Raw genomic sequence first — 12,480 nt, forward strand, 5'->3', positions numbered from 1 at the left:
CAACCTAAACGGGAGGGTCTGGGTGGGCATTACTCCGCGGTGGCAGTTCTGGTGAGGGACGTGGGCCCCGCTGCACTTCTGACTCGGCCCACTTACGTAATGTCTCTGGAGCGGGAACACTCACCACCTACCCCAGAATAGAGGACGCCACTGGAGTGAGTGGCGCCTCTGGACTGGCAGGAGACTCTGGAAGCGCCGGACAGGGGGGAGCACCTGTAGGGAGGAGACGGAGAGACAGCCTGGTGCGGGGGGCTGCCACCAGAGGCCTAGTGCGTGGAGGAGGCACCGGATAGACCGGACCATGGAGGCGCACTGGAGGTCTCGAGCACCGAGCCTGCACAACCCTACCTGGCTGCATATTCCCCGTAGCCAGGCCAGTGCTGCGAGGTGGAATAGACCGCACTGGGCTGTGCTGGCGAACCGGGGACACCATGCGTAGGGCTGGTGCCATGTACCCTGGCCAGAGGAGAGGCACTGGAGACCAGATGCGCTGAGCCGGCTTCATGGCACTTGGCTCGATGCCCACTCTAGCCCGGCCGATGAGGCGCTGCTATGTAACGCACCGGGCTATGCCTGCGCCCCGGGGACACCGTCCGCCTCACGGCATAACACGGAGCCTGCCCGGTCCACCTCTCTCCACGGTAAGCACAGGGAGTTGGCGAAGGTCTCCTATCTGACTTAGCCACACTTGTGCCCCCCCCATACATTTTTGGGGCTGCCTCTCGTCCTCTCGTGCTGCCTCCTCATACCACCGCCGCTCAGCTTTCGCTGCATCCAGCTCTGCTTTGGGTCGGCGATATTCCATAGCCTGTGCCCAGGGTCCCTTGCCGTCCAGAATCTCCTCCCATGTCCAGGAGTCTTGAGATTTCTGCCGCTGCCCGTTACCACGCTGCTTGGTCCTTGGTTGGTGGGTGATTCTGTCACGATCGTCGTAGTGAAGAGACCAAAGCGCAGCTTGATGTGAATACATACTTTTAATGTAAGACGAATGAACACGAAGTACACCAAACAAACAAACAAAACAAAACAAAACAAAACAACCATGACCGCTATCAACACTGAGTGCAAACATGCAACATCAAATCGACAATCACCCACGAATTACCCAAGGAATATGGCTGCCTAAATATGGTTCCCAATCAGAGACAACGATAAACAGATGCCTCTAATTGAGAACCAATCTAGGCAACCATAGACATACAAAACACCTAGACTAGTAAAACAACCCCATAAACATACCAAAACCCTAGACAGGACAAAAACACAACAAAACACCCCTTGTCACATCCTGACCTAAACAAAATAATAAAGAAAAGAATGATAACTAAGGTCAGGGTGTGACACTATTTCAGTCTCCGTTTGTCACCTGTCTGAAATGTGATATTCCACGAAGAGCCTGAAGACCTACACCTCAACAGCAGTGAAGGTGTTACCATACATACCTGAGCCAGACAAGGCAGACAATCTGACACAGTAGTTACAATTTGGATCTGTGATTATGTAAGGGGCAAGCCACTGAATAATTGTACCCTAAACTACCCTAAACTAAATTACACTATATATACAAAAGTATGTGGACACCCCTTCAAATGAGTTGTTGCTTAAAGGTGTATAACATCGAGCACACAACCATGCAATCTCCATAGACAAACATTGACAGTAGAATGGCCTTAATGAAGAGCTCAGTGACATTCAATGTGTCACGTCATAGGATGCCACCTTTCAAACTAGTCAGTTCATCACATTTCTGCCCTGCAAGAGCTGCCCGGTCAACTGTAAGTGCTGTTATTGTGAAGTGGAAACGTCTAGGAGCAACAACGGGTCAGCCGTGAAGTGGTAGGTCACACAAGGCGAACAGAGCGGTAGAGAGCGCAGTGTGATAAAATTGTCTGTCCTCTGTTGCAACTCTCACCAGCGAGTTCCAAACTGCCTTTGGAAGCAATGCCAAGTGTCTGCTGGAGTGGTGTAAACCTCGCTGCCGTTCTCTGCAGGGATGAAATACGCTTCACCATCTGGCAGTCCGACGGACAAATCTGGATTTGGGGAATGCCAGGAGAACGCTACCTGCCCCCAATGCATAGTGCCTACTGTAACGTTTGGTGGAGGAATAATGGTCTGGGGCTTAATGTCACTAGATGATTCTGTGCTTCCAACTTTGTGGCAACAGTTTGGGGAAGGCCCTTTCCTGTTTCAGCATGACAATGCCCCCTTGCACAAAGCAAGGTCCATACAGAAATGGTTTGTCGAGAATGGTGTGGAAGAACTTGACTGGCCTGCACATAGCCCTGACCTCAACTCCATCGAACACGTTTGGCATGAATTGGAACACTGACTGCGAGCAACAACAAAAAAGCCTAATCACCCAACATCAGTGCCCAACCTCACTAATGCTCTTGTGGCTGAATGGGGAAACCCCAAAATAAAGGGGAAACCCCAAAATATGAAGTAACACGCCTAATTTACAAACAAACCTACAGTCACTTACACAGGCATAATAATCTAACATGAATAATAAATGCAGAATTTTACCAGTACATTTCATATTTTTGATCAGGCTGACTTGAGTGACAACTTGTGGATACTGCTGATCTAACAGCATCAAATTCTGCAGGTGCACCAAATAATCTACGGACGGACACATCTTATGAAGTTTAGGAGAAGTAAACTATTATTCAATGTTAAACATTCTCTCTTACCTTTCTTAGCAATTTGAGCACCTCGACTGCATGTTCGTGTTTCTGTTCTCGAAGAAGCTTCTGTATTTCCCGGATCCATGCCACCCGTCTCACATAGGGGCTGTGCTTGGTTTTCCGCAGCATCCCTGGGAGTTTATCTGACTTCAGCATCAGGGATGTAAACAATAATTCCCCGCCTCCCCTGCCACCACTCCGCTCAGTTTCTCCGGAGCTGTCATGCTGCTGGCGTCTCCTGTTGGAAAATGTGGTTTCTATTTGGTCCAGACTTCTTTGCCTGGTCAATTTAGAACCCATTACTTCACAGAATGTTTTAGTTGAACAACAGTTCCTAGACGCTATATACATGTACCTGACAGAATGTAGCCATAACAGTTACACAGTAGCCTAAACTTGGATATTGAGTAACGCACACACGTTTTTTTTTTATCTGAACAGAATGAAAACAAAGGGAGAAAATATAGGTTGATAAATTACTATATTCTCTATTAGATTACATTTAGAGCATTAAACCAGCAGTATTGATTAGCTTTCTATTCATATTCAAATAATTTCCACCGTCTTGCCGTTATAACCATGCACTGCCACGACAGAGCTCGAGCAGTCAGTGTAGCCTACTACAACATCACGTGGCGATCGTGTTCTTCGCTTCCAATAAGAATCCGCGCTGCCTCGATCAGTCATGGGATTACTCTCTCAGTAAACTCGACTGTCCAAGACCAGTTATGTTGTTTAGCAGCTCATGATGGTTTAGCTTTCTATTTGAGAGGGATGATTTAATGCTAATACATTTTGTACACAGTTTGTCAATTATCATAGTAATTATCATATCACATACTATCAGTCTGAATAATGACCCAGGAGGAGATGGCTGCGGTTTTAAGATATACTAACTAATTGTGATATTGTGTGTTTTTTTCTCGTTATTTGTAACTTATTTTGTACATAATGTTTCTGCCACCATGTCTTATGACCAAAAAGAGCTTCTAGATATCAGGACAGCGATTACTCACCCCATACTGGATGAATACTTTTTCTTTAACAAGTCGGAAGGGAAGGATTTACTTCAGATGCCCGACAAGACCCTCACCGCTGTCATTCGCAGGAGAAAGAGACAGAGATATCAGACAAAGGTCTGGGTAATCTCCCTTTACCATCGGTCCTATTAGCCAACGTACAATCAATGGATAATAAAATAGACAAACTATGATCACGTATATCCTACCAACGGGACATTTAAAAACTGTAATATCTTATGTTTCACCAAGTCCTGGCTGAACATGACCTGAATAACATACAGCTGGCGGGTTTTACGCTTTTTCGGCAGGATAGAACAGCGGCCTCTGGTAAGACAAGGGGTGGCCTCTATGTTTATTTGTAAACAACAGCTGGTGCACAAAATCTAAGGAAGTCTTAAGGTTTTGCTCGCCTGATAAGCTGTAGACCACACTATTTACCAAGAATTTTCATCTATATTCTTCGCAAATGTCTATTTACCATCACAAACCGATGCTGGCACTAAGTTCGCACTAAATTAGCTTTATGCGCCATAAGAAAACAGGAAACCGCTCACCCAGAGGTGGAGCTCCTAGTGTCCGGGGACTTTAATGCAGGGAAACTTAAATCCGTTTTACCTAATTTCTACCAGCCTGTTAAATGTGCAACCAGAGGGGGAAAAAACTCTAGACCACCTTTACTCCACACACAGAGATGCTTACAAAGCTCTCCTTCGCCCTCCATTTAGCAAGTCTTACCATCATTCTATCCTATTGATTGCTGCTAACATCGATGTGTCTGCTTGGGGGGAATATATCACAATTCTATCAGCATATCGATTGCGCAACCAGGGCTGGTAAAACCCTGGATCCTTGTTATTCTTCCGCGATGCATATAAGGCCCTCCCCCGCCCTCCTTTCGGAAAAGCTGACCAGGACTCCACTTTGTTGCTTCCAGCCTACAGACAGAGACTAAAACAAGAAGCTCCCACGCTCAGGTCTGCTCAACGCTGGTCCGACCAATCTGATTCCACGCTCCATGCTTTGATCACGTGGATTGGGATTTGTTCCGCACTACTTCCAAAAACAACATTGACGAATAAGCTGATTCAGTGAGCGAGTTCATTAGAAAGTGCATTGACGATGTTATACCCACAGCAACGATTAAAACATTCCCAAACCAGAAACCGTGGATTGAAAACTGCGAACCACTGCTTTTAACCAGGGCAAGGTGACCGGAAACATGACCGAATACAAACAGTGTAGCTATTCCCTCCGCAAGGCAATCAAACAAGCTAAGCGTCAGTATAGAGACAAAGTAGTCGCAATTCAAAGGCTAAGACACAATATGTATGTGGCAGGGTCTACAGTCAATCACGGATTACAAAAAGAAAAACCAGCCCCGTCACGGACCAGGATGTCTTGCTCCCAAACAGACTAAATAACTTTTTTGCCCGCTTTGAGGACAATACAGTGCCACTGACATGGCCAGCTACCAAAACCTGCATACTCTCCTTCACTGCAGCCAATGTGAGTAAAACATTTAAACTTGTTAACCCTCGCAAGGCTGCGGGCCCAGACGGCATACCCAGCCGCGTCCTCAGAGCATGCGCAGACCAGCTGGCTGGTGTGTTTACAGACATATTCAATCAATCCTTATCCCAGTCTGCTGTTCCCACATGCTTCAAGAGGGCCACCTTTGTTCCTGTTCCCAAGAAAGCTAAGGTAACTGAGCTAAACGACTACCGTAGCACTCACTTCCATCATCATGAAGTGCTTTGAGAGACTAGTCAAGGACCATATAACCTCCACCCTACCTGACATCCTAGACCCACTCCAATTTGCGTACCGCCCCAATAGGTCCACAGACGATGCAATCGCACCCACACTGCACACTGCCCTAACCCATCTGGACAAGAGGAATACCTATGTGAGAATGCTGTTCATCGACTACAGCTCAGCATTTAACACCATAGTACCCTCCAAACTCGTCATCAAGCTCGAGACCCTGGGTCTCGACCCCGCCCTGTGCAACTGGGTACTGGACTTCCTGACGGGCCACCCCCAGGTGGTGAGGGTAGGTAACAACATCTCCACCCCGCTGATCCTCAACACTGGGGCCCCACAAGGGTGCGTTCTGAGCCCTCTCCTGTACTCCCTGTTCACCCTAGACTGCGTGGCAATGCACGCCTCCAACTCAATCATCAAGTTTGCGGACGACACTACAGTGGTAGGCTTGATTACCAACAACGACGAGATGGCCTACAGGGAGGAGGTGAGGGCCCTCGGAGTGTGTCAGGAAAATAACCTCACACTCAACGTCAACAAAACAAAGGAGATGATTGTGGACTTCAGGAAACAGCAGCGGGAGCACCCCCCTATCCACATCGACGGGACAGTAGTGGAGAGGGTAGTACGTTTTAAATTCCTCGGCGTACACATCACGGGAAAACTGAATTGGTCCACCCACACAGACCGCGTTGTGAAGAAGGCACAGCAGCCTCAGGAGGCTGAAGAAATTCGGCTTGTCACCAAAAGCACTCACAAACTTCTACAGATGCACGATCGAGAGCATCCTGTCGGGCTGTATCACCGCCTGGTACGGCAACTGCTCCGCCCACAACTGTAAGGCTCTCCAGAGGGTAGTGAGGTCTGCACAACGCGTCACCGGGGACAAACTACCTGCCCTCCAGGACACCTACACCACCCGATGTCACAGGAAGGCCATAAAGATCATCAAGGACAACAACCACCCGAGCCACTGCCTGTTCACCCCGCTATCATCCAGAAGGCGAGGTCAGTACAGGTGCATCAAAGCAGGGACCGAGAGACTGAAAAACAGCTTCTATCTCAAGGCCATCAGACTGTTAAACAGCCACCACTAACATTGAGTGGCTGCTGCCAACATACTGACTCAACTCCAGCCACTTTAATACTGGAAATTGATGGGAATTGATGTAAAAATGTATCACTAGCCACTTTAAACAATGCCAGTTAATATAATGTTTACATACCCTACATTACTCATCTCATATGAATATACTGTACTCAATATCATGTTAGCTAACGTTGTGACATGATGTGTGTGATCTTACATGTTGTTTACCTAGCTAGGTTAATTGTTTACCTAGCTAGCTAGGTACATGTCTTAAGCTAAAGTGTACTGTTAGCTGGCTGGATCCCTAGAGAACGTTGTGTGTATGACATCATTATTATTATTATTGTCATTATTATTCATGCAGGGGTAGTAATGACATGATTTGGCTCTGTTCATTGTTGTTTAACTAGCTAACTTTAGGTGACGTGATGTGTGTGATCGTACATGTTGTTTACCTAGCTAGGTTAATTGTTTACCTAGGTAGCTAGCTAGCTACATGTCTTAGGCGAAAGTGTCCAACACCCATTGAATATGGTCGGTGTCAATAAACATCAGCAAAAAAGCATAATGAAATTGTTGCCATCAGAGCTGGTTAGGCTGTTTTCATGTTATCCAGAGGTAAACAAGTCATCGGCCAGAGCGTCAAGCGTGCGCTCTGAATGCAACAAGATGGGTGGGGCTAAAGCTTAAGAGGGTGTGAACAATGCTGAATGGGTGTAGACAAAGAAGATCTCTCTCACTGAAACACTAAAATGCCATTTACTCAAAAGTGAGTTTACAAGTGAATCAACTTTCAAAGCAGAATTACTTTCCCATTGTTCCTCAAAAATGCAGTGTATGATATACCATTTTGTAGCTCTGAGTCTCTGTTTTACCAATGTAAAAAACCCAATTTAAAATGTTGCTACATAAGACCAAATCCAGGTGGAGTCACATATTACCTCAATTACCTTGACTAAACCTTGACATTGACTCTATACCTGTACCCCCTGTATATTGCCTTGCTATTGTTATTTTACTGCTGCTATTAAATTATTTGTAACTTTTAGTTTCAATGTTTTACTTATCTATTTTTTACTTAACACTTATTTTTTAAACTGCATTGTTGGTTAAGGGTATGTAAGTAAGTATTTCACTGTAAGGTCTACTACACCTGTTGTATTCAGCGCATTGATTTGATCATATCACAATTGATGTAGAAAATATGGATTCATTAATGTTTTCATTTGATACATTTATTTTTTGGACTCTCTTTCTCTCTCACATTTAGCCATCAGAGTATTACAGAGTATTCTATACTAAAATAATATACACTACCGGTCAAAAGGTTTAGAACACCTACTCATTCAAGGGTTCTTCTTTATTTTTACTATTTTCTACATTGTAGAATAATAGTAAAGACATCAAAACTATGAAATAACACATATGGAATCATGTTGTAACCAAAAAAGTGTTAAACAAATCAAAATATGTTTTATATTTGAGATTCTTCAAATAGCCACCCTTTGCCTTGATGACAGCTTTGCACACTCCTGGCATTCTCTCAACCAGTTTCACCTGGAATACTTTTCCAACAGTCTTGAAGGAGTTCCCACATACGCTGAGCACTTGTTGGCTGCTTTTCCTTCACTCTGCTGTCCAATTCATCCCAAACCATCTCAATTTGGAGGCCAGGTCATCTGATGCAGCACTCAATCACTCTCCTTCTTAGTCAAATAGCCCTTACACAGCATGGAGGTGTGTTGGGTCATTGTCCTGTTGAAAAACAAATGATAGTCCCACTAAGCCCAAACCAGATGAGATGGTGTATCGCTGCAGAATGCTGTGGTATACATGCTGGTTAAGTGTGCCTTGAATTCAAAATAAATCACAGACAGTGTCACCAGCAAAGCAACCCCACACCATAACACCTCCTCCTCCATGCTTTACGGTGGGAACCACACATGCTGAGATCATCCGTTCACCCACACCGCATCTCACAGAGACACGATGGTTGGAACCAAAAATCTCAAATTTGGACTCCTGACCAAAGGACAGATTTCCACCGGTCTTGCTCATGTTTTTTAGCCCAAGCAAGTCTCTTCTTCTTATCGGTGTCCTTTAGTGGTGGTTTCTGTGCAGCAATTCGACCATGAAGTCCTGATTTACACAGTCTCTTCTAAACAGTTGATGTTGGGATGTGTATGTTACTTGAACTAGGTGAAGCATATATTTGGGCTGCAATTTCTGAGGCTGGTAACTAATGATCTTATCCTCTGCAGCAGACACAACTCTGGGTCTTCCTTTCCTGTGGCGGTCCTCAAGAGATGCAGTTTCATCACAGCACTTGATGGTTTTTGCAACTGCACTTGAAGAAACTTTAAAAGTTCTTGAAATTTTCCGTATTGACTGACCTTCATGTCTTAAAGTAATGATGGACTGTCGTTTCTCTTTGCTTATTTGAGCTGTTCTTGCCATAATATTAACTTGGTCTTTTACCAAACTATTTTCTGTATACCACCCCCACCTTGTCACAACACAACTGATTGGCTCAAACGCATTAAGAAGGAAGAAATTCCACAAATTAACTTTTGAAGAATGCACACCTGTTAATTGAAATGTATTTCAGGTGATTACCTCATGAAGCTGGTTGAGAGAATGCCAAGAGTGTGCAAAGCTGTCATCAAGGCAAAGGGTGGCTATTTGAAGAATCTCAAATATAAAACATATTTTGATTTGTTTAGCACTTTTGGTTACTATATGATTCCATATGTGTTATTTCATAGGTTTGATGTCTTCACTATTATTATACAATGTAATAGGAAAGATAAACCAAAGGATAAAATACGTTATAGAGTTGCTGTATTGTCAAGAAATAGCCTACTGAAAGTCTGGTGTGAAACGAGGTGATGTTTTGTCATTCTAGAATAAAAAATATGTATATTTATAAACCTCAGCAATATAGGTGTGGTAAAAATGTATACCATTTCAACCATTGTTGCACACTTTGAAGTTAAACATTACATTTGAAAAAAGTCAAACCAATCCATATGTGATGTTCCTAGCAGAGAATATAGATCTACTACAAATCATGGCTGGGGCCAATTCAAATTGAAGGCAGTCAGTTCAGGAAGTGATTTTATAAAAAATCAATTTAAAAAAAGCTTCTACACCTCAGTTTATTGAGAAGTCATTGGAAATATATGCATTATTTTGTTTCTATTATTGTTATTTAAGTCTACTTCCTGAATTGACTGCCTTCACTTCGAATTGACCCCTTTTACAAATAATGTGCCACTACCTTTTCGGGTGTTAGAATGCTGCATTGATTATGTGCATCAAGATGTTGAAGGGGTGGCAGGTAGCCTGGTGGTTAGAGCATTGGGCTTGCTGGATCGAATCCCCGACCTGACAAGGTCAAAATATGTCGTACTGCCCCTGAGCAAGGCAGTTGACCAACTATTCCCCGGGTGCCGTGGATGTCGATTAAGACAGCCCTTGCACCCTTCTGATTCAGAGGGGGTTGGGTTAAATGTGGAAGACACATTTCAGTTGAAGGCATTCAGCTGTACAACTGACCCATTTCCCTCATCTAGCATGGTTTTACAGGTGTACAACTTTCACTGAGGACATTCTGAAATTGCATTTTTGTCCCCCCCAGTTTTATAATTGCAATGTGATACAAAACGAGGCAACGGTGTGCTTTAGGACCATGTAGACTTCTCTGAGAGGTCGGGTAGGCTGTTTGGAGTGTTTATCTGATTGGAAAAATACAAAAATTGATGTCTCCCCAACTTCTAAAAGCAAAGTTACGCCCCTGTGGTTTTCTACCCTGGAGTCATGTCTGTTCACCTCTTTGAAATCATCTCCAACAACCATGTTGTTTGATGTGGTTAATACTACAATAGCAGTCTATTTGTTAATAAAGAGATAATTTATTCCATTGTTTAGACATCCAGTCTCTGGTGCAACAAAATAACATCATAGAAGGTTTTATATTGGTGTTAGGTTGTCAATTATTTCCCTCATAAGAGAGGTGGGTTTTATGTTAATGTTTTCTGAATGTGCTCCTCTGTTCCTACATTTTTGTAGACACTCTTATCCAGAGATACTTACAGGAGCAGTTAGGGTTAATTAAGTGCCTTGCTGAAGGGCATAGAGACAGATGGTTCACCTAGTCGACTCAGGGATTCAAACCAGCGACTTTTCAGTTTCTGGGCCAACGCTCTTAACCGCTAGGCTACCTACTTCTGTTCCTGTCTGCTTTTTCCAGAGTAACACCAATCAGGTGCTTTTATGGAGGTGTAGGTTAAAGTTGAACATCATTGTAATAGTTACACATTGAGAGCTATTGCCTAGATGGTGCTATGTACTGCTCAACTTACTGAGAGGACCGTGACAAACCCACTGCCAACCAGTCTGTTCCAGAGGCCTGAGAGACACCAAGGTAAGAGGAAGATCTGATATTTTACTAGTTAGGTGATCGATAGCTAAAAAAAAAAAATCCTATTAAGTGTGAGGACAGGGAATAATTCAGTCTGAATGGTTTGTGTATTTTCATCAAATGTACCTGTGCTGCATAAGCTAAATGAAGTGTCCAGAGATGTTACATGCATGGAACACTGTTTTGACAGGCTAAGGAATTTGCATGGCAGTAAATACATAGCACTGAAGGGAGGAGGTATTATCTGATTCCATTCTATTGTGTTGTTGGTTTAATTTTGTTGGCATCAGGCAGGATGAGCTTCACAGAGGAAGGTTATCGTCTTTTGTCATGTGCTGGGATTTAGTGATGAATGTGACACACAATCTCAATTCAAAAGTGCTGCGGACCAATGTTCTTTAAACACATAGAGAAACCAAATTAAATTCCTTTGGGAATGGGCACAGGACAAAACCATTATTTATTTTTATCAACACTGAACAGAAATATAAACGCAACATGTAAAATGTTGGTCCTATGTTTCATGAGCTGAAATAAAAGATCCCTGAAAATTTCCATACGCACAAAAAGCTTGTTTCTCTCTAATTTTGTGCTCAAATTTGTTTACATCCCTGTTAGTGAGCATTTCTCCTTTGCCAAGATAATCTATCCATTTGACAGGTGTGCCATATCAAGAAGCTGATTAAACAGCATTATCTTTATACAGGTGCACCTTGTGCTTGGGACAATAAAGTCCACTCTAAAATGTGCAGTTCTGTCACACAACACAAATGTAATCGCCATTGTATTATTCATAGGCCTATGCATGTCTCTACGCATAGCTTTAATATTTAGACTTATGGAATAAGTCCGAACAGTGCTACTGATGTTGTAGATTCCTCAACATTACTGGGTGTGGTTAGGCCTTCTCCAAACTTTTTCATTTGGAGGTGTCTTCGTTTTGTCGGCGTCATTTTTTAAATAAAGTTAAAATGTACGCTTACAATGCTGCACCTTGGTCCAGTCCTTCAGCCAGCCGTGACATAACTTCCCACCACCAATGGACCAAGCAGCATGGTAAGGTGGACTCCTGGACATGGGAGGACGTTCTGGACGGCAAGGGAGTCTACACATGGGAGGAGATCCTGGCGGGAAGGGATCGCCTTCCATGGGAACAGGTGGAGGCAGCTAGGAGAGCAGAAGCAGCCGGAGAGAGGAACCAGCGGTACGTGGGCACACGGCTGGCAAGGAAGCCCGAGAGGCAGCCCCAAAACAATTTTTTGGGGGGGCACACGGGGAGTTGGCAGAGTCAGGAAGCAGACCTGAGCCAACTCCCCGTGCTTACCGTGGCGAGCATGGGACTGGTCAGGCCCCGTGCTATGGGGTGATGCGCACGGTACCGAGGCGGAGTATTCACAGGCCGGTATGCTCGGTGCCAACGTCTTGCATTTGCCAGGGGGAAGCTGGCATCCATCCAGAACGGGTGGGGCCAGCTCTGCGCTCGAGACCGCC

General features: G+C 44.3%; 1 protein-coding gene across 2 annotated transcripts in view; it reads right to left on the reverse strand.

Moving 5' to 3' along the window:
- The window catches only part of LOC110537205 (leucine-rich repeat-containing protein 75B-like), a 44,090-nt gene extending 40,670 nt beyond the window's left edge, over window positions 1-3,420 (reverse strand). Inside the window, exons 1-2 of one of the 2 annotated variants that reach the window (XM_021623062.3) lie at window positions 3,046-3,365; window positions 2,697-2,928 (exon numbers count right to left, since the gene is read on the reverse strand). In XM_021623062.3, the coding sequence (XP_021478737.3) occupies window positions 2,697-2,846 (150 nt within the window). In that variant the 5' untranslated portion in view covers window positions 2,847-2,928; window positions 3,046-3,365. Of the gene's footprint in view, window positions 1-2,696 lie in introns of both variants that reach the window. The other variant, XM_021623061.3, reaches the window with a different exon arrangement.
- Between the last annotated feature and the right edge of the window lie 9,060 nt (window positions 3,421-12,480).

The sequence above is a fragment of the Oncorhynchus mykiss genome, chromosome 12 (assembly GCF_057628025.1).
Source record: "Oncorhynchus mykiss isolate SJ-2025 chromosome 12, ASM5762802v1, whole genome shotgun sequence".
Lineage (NCBI taxonomy): Eukaryota > Metazoa > Chordata > Actinopteri > Salmoniformes > Salmonidae > Oncorhynchus > Oncorhynchus mykiss.